General features: G+C 35.1%; 1 protein-coding gene across 3 annotated transcripts in view; it reads right to left on the minus strand.

Moving 5' to 3' along the window:
• Positions 1-27349, minus strand: part of HBS1L (HBS1 like translational GTPase) — a 93949-nt gene that overhangs the window by 55577 nt on the left and 11023 nt on the right. The window contains exons 3-5 of one of the 3 annotated variants that reach the window (XM_015448696.4): positions 25251-25376; positions 20995-21189; positions 16953-19118 (exon numbers count right to left, since the gene is read on the minus strand). In XM_015448696.4, the coding sequence (XP_015304182.2) occupies positions 17650-19118; positions 20995-21189; positions 25251-25376 (1790 nt within the window). In that variant the 3' untranslated portion in view covers positions 16953-17649. Of the gene's footprint in view, positions 1-16952; positions 19119-20994; positions 21190-25250; positions 25377-27349 lie in introns of those variants that run through there. The other 2 variants (XM_005551901.3, XM_005551902.3) reach the window with 2 other exon arrangements.

The raw sequence follows: 27349 nt of genomic DNA on the forward strand, positions 1-27349 counted from the left end.
CTAATCACATTAATCCTTCTGTCCTAAGCTTAGGCATATTATTTATAAGCAAAGCTAAGAATGTATATTTGAGAAATACCTCCTCAGCAATGCAGAATAATCTAAATTGAGTAAGTACCAACCACACACCAAGAAATGCTATAATGACTTAATATATACTATAACGGCTCATTTAGCATTGCAACTACCAGAAAAAACAAGAACTATAACCCTACTTTTGCAAATGAGGAAACTGTGGCATAGTGTTAAGTAATTTGCTAAAGGACACACGACTAGTGCTGAAATCTAAATCCAAGCACTCTGACACAAGTACCAGTGCTCTTCTAAATTAATGTGGAAACTAGCAGTGAGAATCAACTCTGGTCACAAAAATCAGAAAAATAGCGAACATTTGGATACAAGAAAAAGTTCAGGAGAAATAAAAATTTCACAGTATGCATGAGCTGAAATAAGGAAAAAAAGGTTTACAAGGACCTTACTGAAAACTTCAAGGGTTCTAGAATCAGAGATGATAAATGAAAATTAAACTGTGTTAATCAAATTTAAATGGCATCAAAATTTACTAATATTCTGTATATTTAGGTGCCACACACTGTTTTTAGTGACAATAAAATACACATACACAGGTCTTCATAGATTCAGCATAATCCTTATTTCAACCTGGGATTTTCAGAAACATGACCTTAAAGACAGGGAGAGGTTACTCCATTTGAATAATCCTAAAAAAAAACATTTAGTTTTAAAAAGATATAAAATAAGATCATTGTATATCTCCAGATATAATACATTATTTCCAAACACCATTTTGAATTTATGTGTGTGAGCAAAAGACTTAGTAATGGCACCAATATCCAGAAATAACTCCATAGTAACAAATATAACGAATTTTAAAGCAATTAGTAAAGGAAAAGGAAATTAATATTGTTTGGGGACTACTATGTAGATGTATAACTATTCTATCTTGACAGTGTATTCTTGGGGGGGGTAAGGAAAATGAAAAATATAGTATGCCTTTTATTTACAAAACCATAATAAAAAATCCCTATATGTGTCTATTTTTATAAATGGTTATGTGAAAGAATATACATTAGACTGTTAAAATGGCTAAATGGAGAAAGGGGTAACAGGTAAAAGGGCCTACATAAAAACATTGTGAAGAATTTTTAAAAATCCCTCCAAAAAAAAAAAAAAAACTCAGTGGAAGTAACTTGAGCATCTCAATTCATTAGACTTTAACATAATAATCCACTTTTTAACCGCATTTGTTCCTTAAGTAGTAATAAAAGAACATTACTTCTTTGAACTAAGTTCAATGATCATTTCCTGGGCATGTTCCAAGAGCAAGACATTATGACAACTGCATCATATGGGTTACTTTACTTCTCAGAAACTTGTAAGGCAGACATTATTTTCTCATGGATAAATGGTATTTTTGGCAATGCCGACCTATAACAGCATGTTCAATGCACTATGGACACAATTTTCAGGGACACAAGGTAACTGCCATAAGCCCAAGAAAAACTGCATAATTTATCTTTTATCCACTGTCAATGAATGAAAACTTCAATACAAATACAAAATCCTTCAGTGAAGTATAATTATCCTTTATGAAATAACACTATCAATGCCATTATGAGTAATAATTAAATTTAAGAATTAGTATGATCTTTCTGAAGAAATGTGCTAAAAGTACTATATGTACAATATGTACTAAAAGTCTTAAAAATGACCATCCCTTTTTATCCAACAATTCCACTCTAAAATTGTATCTTTTTTATATAACAATAAATTGAAACACTTAAGTTCCTATAATAACCAGACAGCTAGACAATGGAATACTATGAAATCTAAATTTATTGGTATTAAAAAAGGGTCTATGTGTGGTTGTCAGAGACTAAGGGGAGGGCAAAATGAAGAGTTGTTTAATGTTGCACATGATTAAGTTAAAATGGGTTTTTCAAAAAGGCAGATGACCACTTTTTAAAAAAGGACTAATATACTCTAATATGTAGAAACACACACAAAGTATAAAAACGAAGACTTCAGTATCACAAACATATTGCTGTGAATGCTGTTTCTACCATTTACTCGTTTTGTGGCCTTGGGGAAGATGTTTACACATTCTGGAGCTTCAGATCCTCCAACTATAAAACCAGCATAAAAATAATCCCAACTCTCTATGATTATTATGAATACTAAGTGATAGCAGATATAAAGAATTTAGTACATTTGGTGTAAAGTACTCATTAATATTGCCTACGATTACTGCTTAAATGCATCAAAATGCTACATAATTCTAGATTCCATAGGATTAGGTATGAGCTTCCTCTTAAATTGGTTCTCATAAACAATATTATTTAAGCTGGTCCTTACAATGGCACCAAGCTAGCAAATATTAAGAAACTAAATTATACAGTATTTTAAGTCAAACAGAATTGTTGTTTTACAATCCAAAGACCACAAAGTGATCTGAAATTTAAACAGACTAGCAAATGACTTCATTTCTTAGGACTGCTAATTTGCAGGATTTAGAAACATACAATTGCCTATACATGAATGTCAAGTCTCTTGTTTAAATAATACTAGCAGAAAAAAAAACTAAAAATAATTTTTAAATACCCTACTAATGATAAAGTTGGTTTCCTTGACAATGGATTCAGTTTTATCCCTAAGATACTTATCACTTAACAAGATTAAACTGTTACAGAATAAAAGTTTGTTGCAAGAAAGTAATGTATAACAATGAAAAGGGCACTGGAGATTCAAAGAACTCTATTGGAATTACAATTGGCCTCTTAACACCTATGTAAAATTAGGCAATTTATTTATTTTATATGAGCCTCAGTTTCTCCATCTACCTCAAAGTTTCTTAAAATGATCAAATAAAACATACACAAAGCCTGATGCATAGCTGATATTCAAAATGTTAATTCACCATCCTATCTCCCCTTGAGAGGTAGCTCCCAGAACAGGAAGCTTTACAAATAACAGAAAAAAGCAGTCACCATGTTCAGACTGAAAGCAGTTGGCCATAAAGGTACTTCTATTAAATCAGAGACCTAGCCCCTAAGGGGCTACTCTAAAACTCGAGGGGAAAGTTTGTATCTTAGTTTTATGTCCCCTATGCCTAGCATGCTTTTCTAATTTAAAAAAAAGAGCACGCAATAAATGCTGGCTAAGCTAAATTTTATTTGTCCTCTCCCTCCATTCTATTCTTTGGCTAAAGTATTTAGCACATAAAAAGCACTCAAAAATTATTTTTTACTAAAAGGATGTATAATTGCCTTAGAATAAAACAAGAAAGTATATACAAATATACATAATGTGATTAGAATTTGTAAAGTTAAAAAAAAAAAAAGCAAGGTAATTAGTGTTAGAAGAAAACTCTATATTTAACATTCATGTAATTCATAGATGGTACCAGCTGTTCATGAAGACACGCTGTTTTGAGAGTCTAAAGCAAATTATTTTTAAATTAAGCAATTAGTGTTTCAGTTTTTCCAGTGTAGGTGTACATACAAAGAGAATCTTAAAACATAGCTGAGAACATTCTGAACTAAAGTTTTTTTCACTGAAATAAACCACTTCCTTTACAAAGCCCACATAATTTTAAGCAGAAAGCCAATTAATTCTGAAGTTACCTGTGTAAGTATAAAATTCTCCTGTCTAAATAAAAATACTCAGTGATGAATAAATTAGTGAAAAAATATTTTCAACGAAAAATATATTCAAAAGGGGAAACCAAAAAAGATGCATTAAATATGACTGTTAACAATCTACTAAAAAGGATTAAAATAAAAGAGGCATTTTAAGTGCATTATTGAAAAGTTCATACAGATTTAGTAGGATTCATAATATCTCATATTTCTTTGTAATATAAACTTTTCAAATTAATCACAGGATTTATTTCCAGGATAAAGATAAAATCTCATAATACATTTGACCTGAGCAGGAAAAAAAAAAGAGGTTGCATTTTCTCATAAAAATCAAATGTTACTATGTTTCCCATTTACTGATGAGATACATAGATGGCTAAGAGAAAGACAATACAGCAAAATAAACAAGTAGGAAAATAATGATCTTAGGGAAACTGTTTATAGCTCCTTTATCTTTTTTTTTAACTTCTTGAATCTTCAATAGGGAACAACCTGACATTAAGAACCAAAAGTGGCCGGGCGCAGTGGCTCACGCTTGTAATCCCAGCACTTTGGGAGGCCGAGGTGGGAGGATCACGAAGTCAGGAGATCGATATCATCCCGGCTAACATGGTGAAACCCTGTCTCTACTAAAAATACAAAAAATTAGCCGGGCGTGGTGGCGGGCGCCTGTAGTCCCAGCTACTTGGGAGGCTGAGGCAGGAGAATGGTGTGAACCCGGGAGGCGGAGCTTGCAGTGAGCCAAGATTGCGCCACTGCACTCTAACCTGGGCGACAGAGCGTGACTGTCTCAAAAACAACAACAAAAGATAAGAACCAAAAGTATGACAATCATCACCTGAGTTATAAATAATATTAAAGATATTCATATACAGATATACTATGTAAAGTTTAACAGATTAACACTATGAAAATGGTAAAACAATGCTAGAAAGAATATAACCTCATCATATAAAAGTAGGCTTTACTTTCTAAACAAAAGTTTTACTTGAAGGGAAAACTAGATAAAATTCAAGAGAAAAGGAAAATGATATATAATAGGTTTCTAACCAGTATAGGTAAACCACTATTACTTAAAGCACACCTTGTCAATAGTAGCTCAATTATACATTTATTTCTTCAAACCAAGCAAATACTTTTCAACAATCAATTATCTTAATGATCTGATTAGTATAAACATTTATCAGCTACTTTATTTGTGAAGCAATGGAAATACCAATTTTGAAAACTGTGAAAAATGGCCAATTTAAATTATACATGATAGTTTTTCCAGACTTTTAGACCAACTATTTTTCTCAATGCTCACTTTTTTTAACATTAACTATTTTTTCAATGAAATAAAATTAATCCAGTGGTAGAAAAAGCCTCAATAGGAATCGTAAGAGTGAAACCTCACTTCACATAATATCTACTCTGTTGAAAACTATCTTCCAGTTGACTAATTATAAAATTTTAATCCATAAATAATATTTTTCTGAGAAGAGGATCCTTTAAAACAATAATGATGGGCCAGGAGCAGTGGCTCACGCCTGTAATCCCAGCACTTTGGGAGGCCAAGGCAAGCGGATCACGAGGTCAGGAGATCGAGACCATCCTGACTAACACAGTGAAACCCTGTCTCTACTAAAAATACAAAAAATTAGCCAGGCATGGTGGAGGGTGCCTGTAGTCCCAGCTACTCGGGAGGCTGAGGCAGGAGAATGGCGTGAACCCGGGAGACGGAGCTTGCAGTGAGCCAAGATCGCGCCACTGCACTCCAGCCTGGGTGACACAGCGAGACTCTGTTCCCCCCCCCCAAAAAAAAAGATGTATGAATTTTAATTTCTGCATTTTCCTGTGGAAGACTTTGTGTTACTCAGTTTCATATTCTTGGGGGTGTTCTTTTTTCTTGGTAGATTTAAGGTGGCAAGGAAAATAACATCAGAAAATTAAGATTATTCCACAATTTTATTCCCCAAATATATGCTTTTTTAGCAGTTCATTCATGGGCATGTATAACACAATTATAAAATAACACTCTAAGGTTATATGTATTTGCTGTTAACAAAATGAACTAAAATATTGTCTAAATTAAGATATGTTAACATGTAATATATTATTTTAGAAGTTAGTTCTAACTTATTACCAGAAGAGGCTAATTTATGTAAATACTAGGAAGTTCACATTCTAAAACTATAGATATATTAAAATACTGAAAATTTCTCTGGGGGAAAAAAGAGAAATCTTCTGGAATGTTTAGTGGTATCAAGTTGACGTGATACTGGAGCTATTATACATAAGCTCCTAAATCTTTAGGACAAGGCCTGTTGTATCACACACCGAGAAAGAAATTGTCACAAGCCTCTCAGATCGGTCTAGTTTCACAGTTGAAAAGGGGGTATCTAATCTAACAAGTGCCCTTGGAAAAATACATCCACTTTAAGAGCCAAAGCAAAGATGTTTCTATCCCACTCTTCTTCCAAAAGACACCCATCCCATTTTCCCAAAAGAGAGACAGCAAGAAAAGCAGAATACTGCATTTTCAAAAAAGTAGGAAACAGTCATAATACCAAAGCACAAACTATGAAGAACATCTTACCAAACAGAAATGTGGATCAAACTCAGTGTACATGAGAAACATAGGACTCCAGATTCTGTCCAGAAGCCAGAGTTCTCCAAAGTTGGAAACATACCTCTGAAGGACCCAACAAGGAAAATAGCAACAGTGAAGGCTAAGGAAGAATCTCAGAACCCATCCACGCCAAGGACAAGGAAATCACAAAAACCTTCAAAAGAGAATTTCACTTAGCCTTTCACTGTTTCTGTTTTGCCTCAAAGAGAGAAAACTGACACTGCTGAGAAAACTGCTGCAACATGACCTAAGGATAAACAGCAAGTTCACGAGTACGAGGTGGTCCGAGCTCAGTCACCACACCCCTCCCATTATTCTTTATAAAATGCTGTCAAAAAAGAAATCCCTCCCTTTTCAAATATTCAAAGAGGGCATGACATAGAAGCTATAGGTAAATACTCTAAGAATAAATATGGAGGAAAACAAAAGGCAGATGAAGAATATGTAACAGTTGAATGTAAAAAGAAAAAGGGTTTTTAAAGTTTTATGATATCAAGTATAGCAAAGAAAATACAGTATCTGACACAAGAGCTTAAAAGAAAGACACAGAGGATAAAATAAAGATGATAAAAACAAATAGGAGGACAAATGGAAAAGTAAGCCAGCAGGGCTCAGAAGAACAGAGGGAGAGTGGGAAACTCCTGTAGAAATAAAAGCCACACTGGAGGTGGCAGAATCCAGGTAGCTAGTTAGCAACATGCAACAACAGAAAACAGTAGAGCAGCAGCTGCAAATTCCTCCAGGAAAGAGTAATGCTAAACTATTATTTTCCATTTGTCATGCAAATATAGGTCACAAAATCACTTTTAAAATAACTAATAAACTGTTTTTAAAAACTGTTTAATAAATTGTTTTAAAAAATTGTTTAAAAGCTAATAAATTCAGTAAAGGTGTAAAGGTGTAAAGGAGAACACCTTACCTAAGAATTTAAAATATTAACACAATTAATGAGAAACAGAAAAGGGGTGAATTGTAAATGTTCACATCTCCATTTTTAACAGTGAGAGATCAATATACATTCTTTAAAGTTAGTGAAGTTAAAAAGATAAAGTATGTTATTATATGATAAAAATGAACTATAAAATTTCCAAGTTATCATAGAATACACAAAGATAAAAACAAACACAAATCATATCAAAATATGTAAATATAAAAGACAACAACTTTTTAAAAAATGACAGACATTATTATCTGGTCTATTAATAACATAAATGAGAAGAACCCATCTATTAAAACAAAGACTCTCTATCCAAACCCAAGTATATAAATACAGGAGATACAACTAAACCTAAGCGACTCAAAACATTGAAAGCAAAAGAAAGGACAAATAAAACAAGAGAAAGCAGCAATCATGATATTAATGCTAAACTGAATTTAAGGCAAAAAGCAAAAAACTAGCAAAAAGGGAAATTTAATGATAAATTCAAATCCATAGAAAGATCATGTATCTTTGTATATCAAATTTTACAGAGTAAACTCTCCAGGCAATATGAAATAAAAATGCAAGAGTGTTATATATTAACTTACCACTCTCAGCCTATCGCCAATCAAAAAAAAAAAAACAAAAAAAACAGATTATAAGAATAATGAACAGGCCGGCTGCAGTGGCTCACGCCTGTAATCCTAGCACTTTGGGAGGCCGAGATGGGTAGATGGCTTGGGCCCAGGAGTTCAAGACCAGCATAGATAATATGGCAAGACCCCATCTCTACTAAAATTACAAAAATTAGCCAGGTGTGATTGCAGGCACCTGTAATCCCAGCTATTCGGGAGACTAAAGCCTGAGAATAGCTTGAACCCAGGAGGCAGAGGTTGCAGTGAGCCGAGATGGTGCCACTGCACTCAGGCCTGGGCGACAGAGTGAGACTCCATCTCAAAAAAAAAAAAGAAAAATAAGCTAACAGAAAATTATTGTATTTTGTATTCTGCAAACAGAACAGTGTTGTAGACAAATGCCTATGAAATACACTAGGTCGCAAAGACAAACTCAATAAACAGAGTACAGACCAGATACTCTGATAAACAGTATAATAAAACCAGTAATCATAACAAAAATAACAAAACTCCCCAACAACCAAAATTCTAAAACTCTCTTGGACTCTTGGCTTAAAAAGGAAATGAAAATTAAAATTGTTGATTATCCGGAAAATAACAGTAACTCGAAAAGAACCCACAAGCCACCGCAAATGTAGTATTCATAGGAAAAATAATGACTACAGAGATAGAATTAAATAAGAATAAAGTGAGAATTATGCATATCAACTTTAAAATATTAGAAAGGAACAAGCAAAGGATGAGGCTAGATTCTAATCTAACAGTTTATTTAAACAGAGATCTGAAATTTACGTGGCAAAATGTTAGCTTGTTAAAACCAAGTGCTAGTTCCATGAGTGTCTGTTACATTATTTTTTGCATTTTTCTGTTAGAAATTCCATAAATAAAAACTAACTTTTTTTTGAGACAGTCTCACTCTGTCACCCAGGCTGGAGTGCATTAGCACAATCTCAGCTCACTGCAACCTCTGTCCCCAGGCTCAAGCAATCCTCCCACCTCAGCCTCCCAAGTAGCTGGGATCACAGATGTGTGCCACCACGCCCAGCTAATTTTTTTGTATTTTTGGTAGAGACGGCTGTTGCCCAGGCTGGTCTTGAACTCCTGAGCTCAAGCAATTCACCTACCTCGGCCTCCTAAGTGCTGGGAATACAGGCATGAGCCACCGTGCCTGGCCATAAAAACTTTTAAGATGAATTAAAAATGCATATATGTTAAATATTCTACTCAGAAGGATAGGAAATAAAAAGCAAAAAACATAAGGAAAATACATTAAGTCATACACAAACTTACAAAGTAATGAATTAAACCAGGAGAACTAATTACAGATCTAGGAACTAAAATTTAGGGAAGAAAAAACAAAATAAATTGCAAGGTAATTAAAAAAAAAAAAAATGCTGGGCAGAGAGAAAGGGGAGACTAGAGGAGAGAAAACCATACTGAAAATGAGAATAGAGAAGTAACTACAGACATAGAAAAATCTAAAAGAGTAAGACAATGTTTGGTACAATGCACAACAAACACATTTGTCACCTTGGATGAAATGGATGTTTTTCTAAGAAAATTAAAACTTTCAAAACTGATCCCAGAATCTTCGAAAAGATAAATCCTATCATTAAAACATATCATTTCAATGCTACTGAATTATTTGAAGACAAAATCATTCTAAATTTTTTGTAAAACCATCACAAGAAAAAACAATATCCAAAGAGCATACACATACACACAATTTCAAGTAATTTTATGAATAGATGAAATCATCTTAAATAAAATGTTAGCAAATAAAATCCATCACCTTAAAAGAAAAATCCACCATGACCAACTGGAGATGGTTCTACATCATAACACTAGAACAATACTAGAAAATCTACTAAGATAATAATAATGTCTAACGTTATCTAACCTTTGGCAACTCTGGAGACAGTATTTTTTTCCTTCAGAAATCTCTTGCTAGCATTAAATACAACAATAAAAATTACAGCTGGATTTTCTTCTTTTTTTAGTAACGAGACAAGCTATTTCTAAAGCTCATATGGGAAAAAGAGGCATGTGAGATAACTCAGGAAAACTACAATAAGGAGTGAAAAAAACAAGAGAGCCTACCAAATATTAAAACAGGTACTAAAAAGCTATAGTAATTTAAAAAGATACTACGATAAATCCATCTTTCCACACGGAGACAAGATGGTGGAGAAATGGGATTCCTATGTTAGCCCTTAATATCAGCTAAATCAAAGATCCAACTGTAAAACAATGAATCTGACAAATGTATTAGAAAAAACAAGGACACTTTTTTAAAAATTATCTTGTCACAGTGGAGCATAACTTTCCAAAACCCTAAGAAAAAAGGCTAATAAATCTGAATATATAAAAGTTCAAAATCTATCTTCTAAAAAAATGACCTGACAAACTAGAAGTCAGAAAGTGTTTTCCATGCATATAACAATTTTTATGACTAATTTCCTTAGTATATAAATATGCACATATGTATGTGTGCATATGGATCCACACATATACATACACATACACACATACACAGACACACACATCCTAAAAATCATGAAACAAGAGATAAACCAGCAGAAAAGTGGGCAGATTAAGAGTAGACAGGGAGAAAAATATAGCTTTACAGATAAGAAATATAAATAAATGAAAAAAATATTTTCCAATTATCAGGTTGGTATAATACCAAAAGGAATAATACCCCTATCTATAAGAATTTGGGCAGAAATGCTCATAAACTAGTGGGAGGGAAATCAATTTCTATCAAGAGCAATTAGGCAATATCTATCCAAAACTTTCAAGTGTATCAGTTCAATTTCTAGAAATGTAGGATGTTCATTTATTATCAGCAATAACAACTGGAACACTTAAAATGTTCATCAACAGAGGCTGTTTAAATAAATTATGGTATAATCATATTACAGAATTCTAGGTAGCTGTTAAATGAGATTGATCTGTATATGGCAGTAAAGAAAGTTCTGCAAAATGCTTTAAGTGATACATATGCAAGTGTTACAGTATATTCTCCATTTGTATAAAAATGTATCCGTACATTCACATGTGTGTAACATGCTAGTGAAACCTTTGGAAGAATAAAGAAGAAACAGTGTATTTACAGTGGCTCCCTCTAAGGAACAAGATTGTGGGACCATATTAGGAGACAGACTCAATTTTTACTTAAAATCCTTGCCTACGTTTATGTGCCAGACATATTCTGAGTTGGGAATACAGCAGTGAATACACAAAATTCCTATATTTGTAGGACTTACGTGGAAGGGGGGTGGAGGGAGAGCAGAGAGAAAACATAACAAAAACAAGTGTATATACAACAAACACAGTGTCAGAGGATATAAGTGCTGTTAAGAATAAAGCAGAGTGACAACAGAAAGTCTATGCATGTGTGAGAGAGGAATTACGACTTCACATGGGGTGGTAATAAAGGCAGAACAGTGAACTACGGGTGCATATGAAAGTTCCCCTACCCCATGATTGAGAGTAAAGTGATATCGAAACTACCATTCAAACAGTGATTAGCCAGGAGGGAAGGGGGAGAGAAAAAAGGCAAGCACTATAGAAGCAGAGGAAACTCAGGTAGGTGTTCTTGGGTAGGTTTGGGTAAACAGGTACAAAACAGAAATGAGCTCATAAAGGGGCTCAGGAAATAAAAGGATTTAGATAGGGAGAGAGAAAATTAGATCTTTAGTTTAGAAAACTTATTCTGGCCAAAATAAACTGAAAAGTCAAGAAACCAGTTAGATGTTTAGGTAATTCTGCTAAAAGCTAATGGCCTGTAAAAGGAAAAGTAACAGGAAATAAAATAATAAAAATAAAAGTAACAATAAAGAGGAAAAGTAACAATAAAGGAGAAAATAATGAAGAGGAAAAATAACAAGAAAGAGTAGTGGGCCAAAAAATGTACAGTTGATTCTCATTATTCATAGGTTCCACATTGTGAATTCACCTAATCACAACAAATTTACTTGTAATCCCAAAATCACTACTCACTTTTGCACTCACTTGTGGACATGTGCAGAGCAGCAAAAAAATCATCCAATATGCAAGTTCCCAGGTGAGGTGAGGAAGGTGACAGTCGGCTTTCTTGTTACAGCTCTCATACTGTAAACAAATGTCCTTTTCATGGTCTACCTAGTGTCACATTTTTTCCAGTTTTGTACTTTTTGTTGGTAATTTTGTGCTTTTTGTTGATAATTTTTAAAATGGCCTGTAAGTGTAGTGCTTAGTATTCTAAACACAAGAAGGCTAGGATGTGCCTAACAAATAAACGATGTTAGATAAGGAGATAACGCATGAGTTACAGTGCTGTTGGCCTGAGTTCGGTGTTAATGAATCCATGCTATACACGTCCATTAAATAAGGTGTCTTTAAATAGAGACACATATAAAACAATGTTATGTATTCACTGATTGATGAAAATGTTATGAGAGGCTCACAGGAACCTACCCCTGTATTTCCTGTAGGAGCAATGGTCAGTATTCATTATTTCGGTGTTTGTAGTGACTATAAAACATAACTACTGTAAATAACAAGAGTCGACTATATATGTATGCATATTATATGCACACACACGTATATTTACTTATTTGTAAGGTGAGAATAACAGGAATGGTAATCAATTATGAGTAGCAGGTGAAGAGAGATGAACCAAGGATGATACTAGGTTCCTGGTTTTGGTTAACTAGATGGTGATAGTAATAACAAAGACGGGAAACAGAAGAGAAGGTGGCACCTTAGATGAGGAAGACAAAGATGTCAGCTTTGAAGGGTATAATATGCCACACTGTAATAAAGATAATCATGTGTTGAAGTGTGCATATATCCCCCTCCCCTTTGACGTAAGAATACTATCTTTGTTCATCTTGGGTTATATCTTTCATCTAAAACGCTTTTCTTCACTCATCCAGTAGATATCAGGCCTGTCAATTTCAGAAATAAATACGCATTTTATCACTTCTTTTTTTTTTTTTTTGAGACAGGGTCTCACCACACTGCCCAGGCTGAACTTGAACTTCTGGGCTCAAGTGGCAATCCTCCTGCCTCAGCCTTCCAAAGAGCTCGGACTACAGGTGCATGCCACCACCATACCCAGCTCATCATTTCCTTTGCCTTCCACTGTCATCTCTGCAATTACATCGCCAATATTCATCACAACCTATAGTATTTCTAGGTGAGTCCTAAACAGTAAAAAGAATATATAAAACTTTACCCCATGGAAAGCAAGAATTCTAAATGCCAAATATCTTAAAAGAAAATTTTCACAAACAGGTAGTTTGTTTTTTAATTTGTTTGTAGAAATAAAACAGTACTTTCAGCATAAATGATTGAAAGATCATTCGGAAATATCAAGTTTATATAGAAAATCCTAATGGATAGATTGCATGTTTTTACACTTGATTTAGGAAAATCTCAGAATTTTCATTTCTTTCTGTGTAGCTTTTACAAAATATATACAAACTCAAAATGTGACAAATTTTTTACAATCTAAAAATTAAAATTGTGTAACTGCATAAACTGAGCTTTATGTCATTATAAATATATAGGTAAAAGAAAACAAGTATAGAAATTCATATTAATCCCTCCCTGTCTAGTCCACATTATTTATGTATAATCTACTGTTTATATATAAAACAATTTCTGAACTATTATAAAATTGACTTTATAACCAAATATATACCTGCATGAACATAAAAGAGAAAACATGTTGATACACAGTTCTTTCTCAACATACAATGTATACTTGTTTATTTGCAATGGTCCACATATAGATTCAGGGTCAATTTAAAAAGGGAAATAATCATAAGAGAACTCATTATTCTTCTCTTTAACTGTATTTTATCTTCAGTGGTTTCTTTTACTTACAAAAAATGAGCACCTTATTAGTTTTATCCCTGGTATGACAATTAGTTACATGACCCCCCACTGAATACTAAAAACTAAATATAAAACACTGACTATAGTTATCATTACATATGAGAAGAAAAAGTGTAAAAGGCAAGTTTAAGAAAGACAGATTCAAAGCTAAAAGGAGAAAAAAAGGTTAAAATGCCAGTTTAGTAACTAGGAAAGGTTTTAAAAAGGAAAAGTTTTAAAAAGTGCTCTGTACAGAAATGAAACCCTGGTTCTTGGCAATTTATTGTAAGAAGAATCATATCCAAAAGAGCCAACTAAACACTTTAGAATGCAAAAGGACAAAACATCCATCCATGAACAACATCAGATCTTTTAAGAAACCAAAAAGAGTGAAGAGCAAAAATTGTTTTTAATGTATTTTATATCATTTAGAATATAATTACAATATTATTTCTATTCCTAAAGTAAATTATTAATGCCCTTGATCATAATGCAAATAAAAACAGCTTTGCATCTTAAAATTTATAGCTGAACTGGAAACTAAAGTAAACTAAAACACCTAGCATACCTGAGCTACTAAGACAGCAGTCAATAAACAGCAGCTGGTACAGAATATACACTTAGTGCCAACAATCACAAGGAGCATATTCATGAACAAGCAGACACTTGGCTTTTTACCAAGGACCAATGGCCAAGGGTGGAAGGTGGAAAGGTCTGCTCAGTTCCACCTCTGCAATCTCAGAGACTGTGACATTCCCTTAGTCAACAGCCAAGTACTTGTCGTGTACATGCCTGACAGACCAGTAGCCAAGCCAAGGAAAATAGGAAGCCTGGAAACCTATTTAAGATATCGTTGCCATCTCTTACCACCCTATAATATATAATTTTTTTCCCCACCAAAAGAATCTCATACCTGGTAGTTACAACCCTAATCAGCCAACAAATGGAGACCTAGTTCAACTGACAAGGTCTACTATATGGCTTTAAAAGTATTGCATTTCCACTTGAAAATTACTTTGTTATAAAAGAGGTAACACAATAGTGCTGCTATTCAATATTCAACTACAGTATAGATTACAGAAGTATTTGAGGATTCATGTGCAATGTGGACCACCTGTGCAGCACTTAACCTATCAATAATTATCATCAGTTACAAACAAACTCTTATAATTAATTAATTCACTCCTAAATTGAAGACTGCCAATATATACATCTAGTTCAGTCATACACTAATTCAAAGTTACTAAAATGTTTGACCAAGGTTCAAGACTAGAAAAACAATCTCAACCACTGGGATAATTAAAATTTTAAAATCAATCACAAAATATAGCTTGTGATTTAAATGATCTCCTAACCATTAGTATTATGGTGCACTGATATATTCAATTAAAAAACAAAAACCTGAAGACATCACAAGAAATCAAGAAGTGTTTGGTTTAAAAAAAAAAAAAAAGACATAATGCCATCTTAACTTTTCCCATCGAAATACTGAAAAACATCACACAGAGATTAAAATTTTGGAATGTCATTCTGAAAATAAACAGAAACAAAAGTAACACAAAAAATTATCAAATGTACAGTAAAGTAGCTGCCAGAGAAAAAATATTTACTGGGAAAAGATCAGCCTTTTCATTTTCATTAAAAAAAATATTTGGCCAGGCATGGTGGTTCATGCTTGTAACCCCAGCACTTCGGGAGGCCGAGGTGGGCGAATCACCTGAGGTCAGGAGTTAGAGATCAGCCTGGCCAATGTGGTGAAACCCCATCTCTACTAAAAATACAAAAACTAGCCAGGCATGGTGACATGCACCTGTAATCCCAGCTACTCGGGGGGCTGAGACAGGAGAATCACTTGAATCTGAGAGGCGTAGGTTGCAGTGAGCCGAGATCATGCCACTGCACTCCAGGCTGGGGAACACAGTGAGACTCCGTCTCAAAAAAATAAAATAACATTTTAGATACTACTGTATTATATTTTTGCAAGGAATACTAATAATATCTCCATCATTTTACGCAAAAAGCTATAATTCCTAAGTAGCATTTTTCCTTGGTATTCCTTATTTCTAGAAATCATTCATTCAAGTCGGTCAGATGTTATTCTTGGCATTAATAAGTCCATTCTACTGATTTCTCCCTTTAAGGCAATGATTCTCAAACAGAAATATACATTTTGGGGAATAATTTTGAAAATACACATTCCCAAGTGCCATTCCTCAGAGACTGCTTCAGCATATATGGAGTGAAGCCTCAGTGTCTGTGTTCTGAAGTAATTCCTCCAGTGATTCTGATTGCTAGTTGAGAACCACTGCTTTAAGGGATTAATTACATACTTATTCTAATGATTAGAAAAGCTTTTATTGATCCCCCATTGCTGAAACTTTGTCACTGTGGGGCACACAGCTGTCAGTAGCAAAAAGGAAAACTCCACATTCCATTACTTACTGAAAAGAACAAGTTAGGCCGGGCACAGTGGCTCATGCCTATAATCCCAGCACTTTGGGAGGATGAGGGGGTGGATCACAAGGTCAAGAGATCAAGACCATCCTAGCCAACATGGTGAAACCCCGTCTCTACTAAAAATACAAAACTTAACTGGGCATGGTGACACACGTCTGTAGTCCCAGCTACTCAGGAGGCTGAGTCAGGAGAATCGCTTGAACCCAGGAGGCGGAGGCTGCAGTGAGTGTCACTGTCACTGCACTCCAGCCTAGCCACAGAGAAAGACTCCATCTTAAAAAAATAAGAACAGGCCGGGCGCGGAGGCTCACACCTGTAATCCCAGCACTTTGGAAGCCCGAGGCAGGCGGATCACGAGGTCAGGAGATGGTGGAGACCATCCTGGCTAACACGGTGAAATCCTGTCTCTACAAAAAAAAAAATTTTTTTTTTAAATTAAAAAAAAAAAAAAGGTAGCCGGGCGTGGTGGCGGACGCCTGTAATCCCAGCTACTCGGGAGGCTGAGGCAGGAGAATGGCGTGACCCCAGAGGCGGAGCTTGCAGTAAGCCGAGATCACGCCACTGCACTCCAGCCTGGATGACAGAGCAAGACTCTATCTCAAAAAAATAAAATAAAATAAAGTAATAATAATAACAAAGAAGAAGAAATAATAATAATAATGAAGAAGAAGCAGAAGCAGAAGCAGAAGCAGAAGAAGAAGCAGAAGAAGCAGCAGAAGCAGAAGAAGCAGCAGAAGCAGCAGCAGCAGCTAAAGACATCTGGTAAAATTCTCCATTCAAAGAACATGCAACCATACCTGAAAACACTTTTTATACATTTATTTTAAAGTGTATATTTAGGACAAATGGTTTTTAAAAATGTAAAAAAATAATTCACATATTAATCCAACTTCTATATTTACATGGTTCCTTAAAAGATTTTCAGTTTATTATTATCAAAAATGTATTTCAACAATCTCCACAGTACTCTCAAAAGTCAGGAATTTTAAGATTTTTCTAATAGAAAAATTTTAGTATTTATCTACAGAAAAATAATGAAACTAGGAATTATATCATATTTTAAAATATAACGTCTCAGCTATGCTGTGCCACATAAGAATAATCTTCACACTAAACTATAATAATCCCAAATGCTGGCATTTTCGTTTAAGAACAAAGCACAAAAATATTTCATAGAAAAAAATACTTTGTCATAAGAAACATAGAAAGTTGAATGCTTCAAACAAAAATATCTGAGGTCTGATTTCACAACATCAAGTTTCCATATCCACTTTGTAAACATATACTCAGTATAGGTTACCAACTTAAATAAAGCCAGTTATCACTGAAAGAAGGCATAGTTTAAAAAAAATTCAGTGCAAAAATAAGTATCAACTAATCAACTGACCTAGGACAATTTTCATAAAAATCACAATTTGAATCCCATAATATAAAGTGATTCCTCTGAAGACTTTAATTAAAAATAAAAAGCTCTACAACAGCAATCAAGTTTTTCTTTTGTTACTATTCTCTAGTAAATGCTTTTTTTTGATTAGCTTTTACAATGTCATCAGGTGATGCTGATTTGAAGTCAAATGGTGTTATCGCTACAAGAGGACTTATTTCTTTGTCCTTTACATCTTGAACTTGTCTACTATAAAGAAAAGTCTTATAGAGGTCAAGGGTGCGTCGCTTGCAGCTTTTCAGTGGGTAACGAAGACACAGTGTTGAGGCAAAAGCTGAAGGTCTAGCAGCAAGGGCCTTGGTCCAAGAGAGAGAAAAAGGTGGTTTCCTGGTCAGACAGCCTTTATTGTTTTTTTTATTATCCTTAGCAAGATTGGAATTCTTCCCTAGCTTTGAATTTAGAACTTTAGTTCGTGATGATGGACCAATGGATTGGTCTACTATAGGCTTTGGAACAAAATCTGGGTTTTTTATAAGGACACTAAGATCAATATTTGAATCTATTCCAGGAGACCTCACTTCAGATAAACTGACCTCAAAGGACTCTTTCCTAATCTGAGAGTTGTCTACATCAATTGTTTCTGCAATCAATTCAGAAAGTGACAAATTCTCAAGGTCTCTTGTGGGAGAAGCTTTATGAAATGCCAATGACGAGAGAGATCCTGTTAATTCTGATATTCCGGGTGAAGACTGACAGCGATTTGCTAATTGTGACAGAGGAAAGGATCCCAAACTTAGATCTGTGAAACTGGCAGATGACTGGTCATAAAGGTCAGATAAAGTAAAGCACTGGCTTATATTGTTTTCTTTGTGTTCCTGAAACAGTTCAGTGAGGGATGGACTTTCACACTGAGAAAACTGCAAATTATCATTTTTTAAAATGTAATTCTCAGCACTTTGTTCAACTAAAGAAACACTTCCAACTTCAGTTTCTTTACTAGCATTTAAACGATCAACAGTCATATTTTCCAATGAGCTAGTTAAGTACAAATGATTATTTGAACTTCCTAAACTGTCCCATACTGGAATGTTTTGAAAATCAGATAGCGAATTATTTTGAATATATAAAGTATTATTCGGTGTTGTGCTCTTTATGATTACGGGCTTTAAATCTGGCATTTCTTTCAATGCAGAATCATCTTTGGAAATACATTCAGATGCATGAAGTCTCAACAAATCAGCATCTACGTTCTTTGACAGTAGACTTTCCAGACTCTCTGTAGATGATAATCTGACTGATGGCTGACTTTCACAGGAATCTCTTGACATATCATGAATTAGGTTAGCTAGTGAAAGTTCTTTTGTTAACTTACATGATTCTAGTTTCTTTTCACTTTTAAGTCTGTCAAGTTTCTTTCTTCTATGGAGTAAATAGTGACTTGGAACTGAAGAATTATGAGATAATCCATATTTTCCTACTGAGCTAGACAAATCAAAGGGTTTGCAACTATAATCCAAATGATTTGCTGACTGAGGATAAGAACTTTGAACATTATCAGCTGAAACTTCAGAAGAAGAAAATAAGACTCCTTACCTTACAAGAGCCATTAATTTTCAGATGAATAGGTTGATACACGCAGAAGACAGTCACAGCAACCAAAAGGAAACATGAAATGAGGCATTTAATTACTAAATGCTTCTTTTGATTATGACATGAATAAAGTGATACTTGATCATTACTTAACATGAATACTCTAAAAACCAATAAGGGAGTATTACCTTCCTTTAACAATTTAAAGTACTCTTTATACTCTATTCACTGATAAATACAATGTAAGTCAGTCAATGTTCTAATTTTCATGAATTTAAAAATGTGAGGTTTTAACCATAATTAAATTATAGTCAGGATTGTCTCAAATTCAAAAACTTCTTTAAAAAAACAAAAGAAACTAGGTTCATTTTATTCTGTATTTTAATGTATTAGAAACAAATAAGCAAACAAATAACTCCCAGTAATTTCTACCATAATCTGGGATACACTACCAATACAAGATGACATATTACAGATTCATTCCCATCACAGCCAGTTAAAAGTGCCCATCTGTGGGCCCAGCATCCCCGGAAAACACTCTTATTTCATCGTAACAGGCTGTATGCAGCTTTGTTGTAGAAAAATTTAGCCCAAAGGTTACAATAAACACTGACATAAGTAAACAAATTGCCATACTCATACTGAGAGATAGCATGCCAATTAACATAATGCTACCACCTCAGTTCCCCTCTTACGTCCACTGAATTCCAAATTTCACCCCAAATTTTACAAATTTAAAATTAAATCTCTGGCTATAAAATGCAAAGTAGTATAATTATGATACTTATACCTAATTATATTTAAATTTTTAAAAGTATACATAATAAAAGCATAAAGGGATTTTTTTTAACATTAATTAGCTGGCTGTTAATTTCCTTTTCCTATTTCACTAGAGTTTAAAAAAATAACAATTGAAAAGTTCTGTAAGCTACTAACAAGAAGAAAAAGATGTCTTGTCTTATCTAATTTTATTTCCACTCTGTTGTTAGTTATAAAATCAAGTAGTGAGGCCGGGTGCAGTGGCTCACACCTGTAATCCAAGAACTTCAGGAGGCCGAGGCGGGCGGATCCCTTGAGGCCAGGAGTTCAAGAACAGCCTGGCCAACATGGTGAAATCCCATCTCTAATAAAAACACAAAGGGCCGGGCGCGGTGGCTCAAGCCTGTAATCCCAGCACTTTGGGAGGCCAAGACGGGTGGATCACCAGGTCAGGAGATCGAGACCATCCTGGCTAACACGGTGAAACCCCGTCTCTATTAAAAAATACAAAAAAAAAAACTAGCCGGGCGAGGTGGTGGGTGCCTGTAGTCCCAGCTACTCAGGAGGCTGAGGCAGGAGAATGGCGTGAACCCGGGAGGCGGAGCTTGCAGTGAGCTGAGATCCGGCCACTACGCTCCAGACTGGGTGACAGAGCGAGACTCTGTCTCAAAAAAAAAAAAAAACACAAAGAAAAAAAAAATAAGTCAGGCACGGTAGCATGCACCTGTAATCCCAGTTACTTGGGAGGCTGAGGAAGGACAATCAGTTGAACCCAGGAGGTAGGAGGCTGCTGTGAGCAAGATCATGCCACTGCACTCCAGCCTGGGTGACAGAGTGAGACTCTGTCTCAAAAAACAAACAAATAAACAAACAAAAAAAATCAAGTAGTAAAATAACCACAAAAACAGTCTACAACAGAAGAAAGGAAACTCAGTACTCATCCTAAAAATTCACAACTAGAAGATCAACTGATAATCAAAAGTTAACAATAACATGCAAGATTTTCTTAATAGCTCAAGCAAATTAAGTATTTTCTTAAAAGCTCAAGCAAATGAAAGCCTCTCTTTAGGCATTAACTATGTAAAACAAGTGAAAAAGAACAAGTAAAGGCATACCTTTTGCCATCTTTCTTGTAGATACTGTTCCCTCATTCTTGTCCTTCAAATTCTGCACTCTATCTTGTTCCAGAACCCCTGACAAAGCCTTCTGCACATCAAACTTGTTCTTCAGAACTGCTTCAATTAATATTTCATCTGGCACAGCATCTCCAAGTACCTCTCTCATGTGATCAAGGCACGAATAAAGACGAGCTAGAAAAGACAACAATGGTCAAAAGCTATACTAAATGGCGCCATGAAAGAACTTTTAATCTTCAAAACTGATTTTAAAATTTACAGCTGTACTAGAATATTCAACTCTCCTTTCTCTTTGGCAAAAATTATTTCTAATGATCACATTTTTATCTACAATATACCTTATCTTCCCTTATCAGAGGAACGATTTCGTTAATTTAAAAATCACTATAATAAAATGTCTCCTGAATAATAGTGACTAAATGTTTCTAAAAAGTGTACATTGCAGATCACTTGGACTCGGGAAGGGGAACATCACACACCAGGGCCTATTATGGGGAGGGGGGAGCGGGGAGGGATGGCATTGGGAGTTATACCTGATGTAAATGACGAGTTGATGGGTGCCGACGAGTTCATGGTTGCAACACACCAACATGGCACAAGTACACATATGTAACAAACCTACACGTTGTGCACATATACCATAGAACTTAAAGTATAATAATAATAATTTTAAAAAGTGTACACTGCACAGTATACATTAATATCTATTTTCAGTCACCAATGATGATGGTATCTGCATTGATCATTTTTCGCATGTACAGAAAGGAAGGGGTGAGTGTGGAACTATTTCTAATTTGTTAGTGAACCCAGTTACTCACAAAGTATATTTCTTTTTTTTTTTTTTTTTTTTTTTTTTTTGAGACGGAGTCTCGCTTTGTCGCCCAGGCTGGAGTGCAATGGCCGGATCTCAGCTCACTGCAAGCTCCGCCTCCCGGGTTTACGCCATTCTCCTGCCTCAGCCTCCCGAGTAGCTGGGACTACAGGCGCCCACCACCTCGCCCGGCTAGTTTTTTGTAATTTTTTAGTAGAGACGGGGTTTCACCATATTAGCCAGGATGGTCTCGATCTCCTGACCTCATGATCCGCCCGTCTCGGCCTCCCAAAGTGCTGGGATTACAGGCTTGAGCCACCGCGCCCGGCCCTCACAAAGTATATTTCTTATATTTCTCAAGCTGCTACCTTGTTTCCTTTTTGGCTAACTTCAGTTCTTCCCAGCTAACTAAAATAATCCTTAATGACTCTTTAAAAAAACAGCAAGATAACGTAATATAAAAATGCCATAAAAACAAGAAAGTCCAGGAAGTTAAGGGGAGGATAGGCTTTTTTTTTTTTTTTGAGACAGAGTCTCACTCTGTTGCCCAGGCTGGAACGCAGTGGCGTGATCTCAGCTCACTGCAACCTCTGTCTCCCAGGTTCAAGCAATTCTCCCACCTCAGCCTCCTGAGTAGCTGGGATTACGGATGCCCGCCACCACACCCGGGTGATTTTTCCATTTTTAGTAGAGATGGGTTTCACCATGTTGCCCAGGCTGTTCTCAAACTCCTGATCTCAGGTTTCCACCTGCCTCAGCTTGCCAAAGTGCTGGGATTACCAGCATGAGCCGCCACATCCAGCCAGCATTCACTTTTAAAATAAAAAAATTTAAGTCTGGAATTATCTCAGCTGTTTATGAATTTTAATTTTCTGATGACAGTATTAAAATTATTAATAATACTTATTAATGATGTAAAATCTGTAAGAGAAGAGAGGCTTTGTATCCCTAGAACCTAAAACAGTACCAGGTAACTAGGGGCCAATGAATAAAAATCTATGATATATTCCTTTATATTTTTGTATAGCACTTGCCAAGTTTCACAATACTTTTATATATATACTTCTTTTGTAATCCTCATAATAAGTCTATGAGCTAGATATATCAGGCAAATTCTAACTTAATAAAGATAAGATTGAAAATCATGGCACTACTAAGTCAGCAATAACCAAAACAGAATAGAGGTTTTCAAACTCCCTATTCCACAAAACCATTTCACAGAATGCAACTTATATTTAATTGTACATGCTCATATGCTTAACAAGTAATCTACTGGCAATACTCTTTCTTTTTTTAAAAAAAAAAAAAGGTATTTGATACTTATTTCATTGGCCCCTTAATTATTAACAATACATTCCTGAAATATTTGGGCAATTCTGCTTTGCTTCAATCTAAGATTAACTTTTAAAGGCTAATAAGCTATACTGGGATAATATTATCTCTTTGATAAATAACATCAATTATTGAAACTGTAACAAAATACTTAGTATAGCTAGCATTAGGGCCTCCTTTTTTTTTTTTTTTTTTTTTTTTGAGATAGAGTTTCGCTCTTATTGCCCAGGCTGGAGTGCAATGGCATGATCTCAGCTCACAGCAGCCTCCATCTCCCAGGTTCAAGTGATTCTCCTGCCTCAGCCTCCCGAATAGCTGGGATGACAGCCATGTGCCACCACACCCAGGCAATTTTGTATTTTTAGTAGAAACAGGGTTTTTCCATGTGGGTCAGGCTGGTTATGAATTTTAAGTAGAGGTTATAGAGTTAGGCTAGCTTGGTTCATATCCTAATGCCACTTACTAGCAGGTACAACCTCAGGCAAGTTACTTCTCAGTGTCTCATTTTTCCTCTCTTGTAAAATGAGGGCAACTGTCCTACTTCATAAAATTGTTGCGAAGATTAAAGATGCTAACACCTGAACAGTACATAGAAAGTACCTAGAGAGCATTAGCAAAAATCAGCTACGATCATTATTACTGTCATCACTTACATGTAAGTCAGGTTGGAATGATTAACTTTCCTTCTCAAAAATAACTCTGAATTTCCTAACTCCTTAATCATTGTCCACTGAGGCATAGCAGGACAGAACTTCCATCCTATTCGTATCCTCTCTCCTTACAATCTTAACAATAATACTCTTTAAAAACACAATTATAAAGTGAGTGCATACAACAGCTACAGACTTTTATCCAGATTTTCCAACGTATTTTCAGAGTTGGTAAATTCCCTTTATTTCTTCTTTATCTGTTGTTTCCCTTTCTGCTTTCTACTTTTGTATATTCATGCTTTCTCTCCATTTTTCTTGAGTTGGTTAGCAGCTGGTATATATTTTATTGATTAATTCAAAGATCAACTCCCAGATTCATAAAATTCCTCTGTTTTAAAATTATTATAAATTTTCAATGTAAAAACAATCATGCCAAGCACAGTGGCTCACGCCTGTAATCCCAGCCCTTTGGGAGGCTGAGGCGGGTGGATCACTTGAAGTCAGGAGACCGAGACCAGCCCGGCCAACATGGTGAAACTCCATCTCTACTAAAAATACAAAAATTACCCATCTGTGGTGGCAGGCACCCACAATCCCAGCTACTCAGGAGGCTGAGGCAAGAGAATCCCTTTAAACTGGGAGGCAGAGGCTGCAGTGAGCCAAGACTGCGCCACTGCACTCCAGCCTGGGTGACAAAGCGAAACTCTTGTCTCAAAAAAAAAAATTATAGAACAAAGCCACACTCCAGAGAAAGATCAAATCCCTGTGCTATCAACAAATGACATTATTGTTATACCTGGCCATTTTAGTTCTGCTATCAAATCTATGGCTTGAGTGATGTTTGAAGCCATGTCATGTTTGGAACTTATTTATAAAAGAAGAAAGCCAAAATATAAATATGTTCATTAAAATGTTTAAGAGAGTTGAAAATATGCAAAAACTCAGAACCAATGACATTACCAAGTTCTATTTTGAAACTTAATTCACACGGATGTAAATCCTGAGTACACTTACCATTGTCACTTTAGACTTCAACTGGTTTTTTTCAAACCTTTTGAACTTAACATCTTTGTAAGTAAAGGAGTTTATGTATTCTAATCATAAGCTCCACATACAGCTTATCAAACAATTAAATCGTCTCAAAAAGGTCTTCTTAACAAATCACTGGAGTTTCTCTCCCATGGAAAAAAATTTTAAATGGGACAGTTCAATTAAAATTCCAGTCACTAAACAACAGCCATACAATTTTTCAATCATACAGTTAAATACACCCCTCACAAAACATACTTAATAAAACATAAATTGTCCTTAATAGGACAGATATGTTTACATCATTACTGTTCATAGTCACTGTTATAAACACTCAGAACAAAACTGATAAATTCTGGTGTGTTCGGTTATTAATCATTTTCAGATAACAGATGCACTACTTTTTGCTATACCTTGATCAAATCCACTGAGCTGATGGTTTGAAACAGAATTGGAAGATTCTTTCAGATCTTCATAATCATATTCTTCTACAGGCTCAACGGAAGGTTTGTCACGCCGTGAATAAATAAACTGAGCAGCTAGAATATAAAATGACCAAAGAATGCTATGGTATAGTCATTTCCTATTAACTTTTTTTACAAATGTTAAAGTAAAAATTAAAAATTCTAATCAATCACCTATAGTTACCCACATTTCAAAATAAGGGAAGAAAACAAAAACAATATCGTACCAAAACATATACCCAAAATCCTACCCGAATGTGCTTACACTTATTAATCTCTTATAATCTTCTTCCTTCTCTGCCCCAATCTCTGAAACCATTCCACTCAGCCTACTTTCTCCATGGCTTCCAAAATCTACCTTTCCTATCATCTCTTCTTTGTATACTATTCTGTGTTCCCTGAAATTTTCTCTTCGATACAAGTATTTCAAACCAAATATCAAACCTCTAATTTACATAATTAAGAAAACACATGGTGGCCAGGCGCGGTGGCTCACCCCTGTAACCCCAGCACTTTGGGAGGCTGAGGTGGGTGGATCACCTGAGGTGAGGAGTTCAAGACCAGCCTGGCAAATACAGTGAAACCCCATCTCTACTAAAAATATAAAAATTAGCTGGGCGTGGTAATGGGCGCCTATAATCCCAGCTACTCAGGAGGATGAGGCAGGGGAACCTCTTGAACCCAGGAGGCAGAGGTTGTAGTGAGCCGAGATCGCACCATTGCACTCCAGTTTGGGTGACAAAAGCAAAACTCCATCTCAAACAAAAAAGAAAAGGAAGGAAAACACAAAGTTAATTTTCACTTCCCAAGAAGTGCTAATTTTGCCTGAATGTAAGAGTTCACAGAAAATACAGACTTTAATCTTTAAACAACTCATGCTTTCAATCACACACTTTCAATCATACACTGACACTGTAAACTAGGGTCATATACCTAACTTTAACTTTCAGACATCTGTGCTACTCTGCAATACTGTCAACACCATCACTCAATATATAACTGGGTATTTATATATATCTGATCAAGGAAAGGAAAGGCAGATTATCAAAATGCTGATACATGCCTGAGTATCATAAATGAAATACAAGTGAGCAAAAGAGAAAACCACAGGCATATCCAAAGTACTAACGCTTTCAGCTCTACTGGATGGCCACTGAACTGAATCCTGGAGACTGTGTTCAATTGTAAAGGAATAAAATTAAAGAATATGTTAAGAAGGACAGAAATACAGATATGATATTCACAAGGCAAGGTATTATTAGAGGTATTATCTAGCTTTCTATAAGAGCACAAAACATGTTAAGTTCATTGACTTGTGTATAGGTTATCAGGAAGATATTACTTATTAAAGGGAAGCTACATTCAAAATTTATAGATATACAATCACACTAGGGGTAGAGAAAAAGACATCAAAATGCATAGATAATGCATAGAACATAAAGCTGCAGTGTATGTGTAACACCTATACTCAGAAGGTTAAAGCATAAGCACTCTGTATTCATTGTAAAAGTCAATGGCCTTACAAATTAGGAGGGAAGGCAAAGAAGAAAAACCTAATGATTTATTTTAAAAGCCAAATGAGTAATACCAGACAACAAGCACTGTGGAAGCACAGAAGTAACCAATGAAGACTGGAGCATTATAATAAAGGAGGTAGAAATATAGGGAAAATTGAAGAGGTGGAAGAGATCCTGAACAAGAACAGAATAAGAGAAATATTAATAAAGAACAGTTGACAGAATTCAATCCATTCTATTACAATGCATGTTTCCTTAAAACAAATTAGCTCATGTCAATGGGCTATGAAAGTGTAACATTGAGGATGCTTTAGTTTATGAAATTTTTCTCCCAATACTTCAAGGTTTTGCATCACTGCATAATAATAATACATATAAAGTCCGATAACACCAACCACAGAGAAATATTATACTGTAAGTATAATTGTATTGTAATGCCACATAGCTTCACATTCTTCCCCTTAGCTCAGTTTGGACATGTGCCCTGTTTGGGCAGCCTTTACTGCTTGGCTCTCCAAGGTCTGTGAGCAT

This window comes from Macaca fascicularis, chromosome 4 (assembly GCF_037993035.2).
Source record: "Macaca fascicularis isolate 582-1 chromosome 4, T2T-MFA8v1.1".
NCBI lineage: Eukaryota > Metazoa > Chordata > Mammalia > Primates > Cercopithecidae > Macaca > Macaca fascicularis.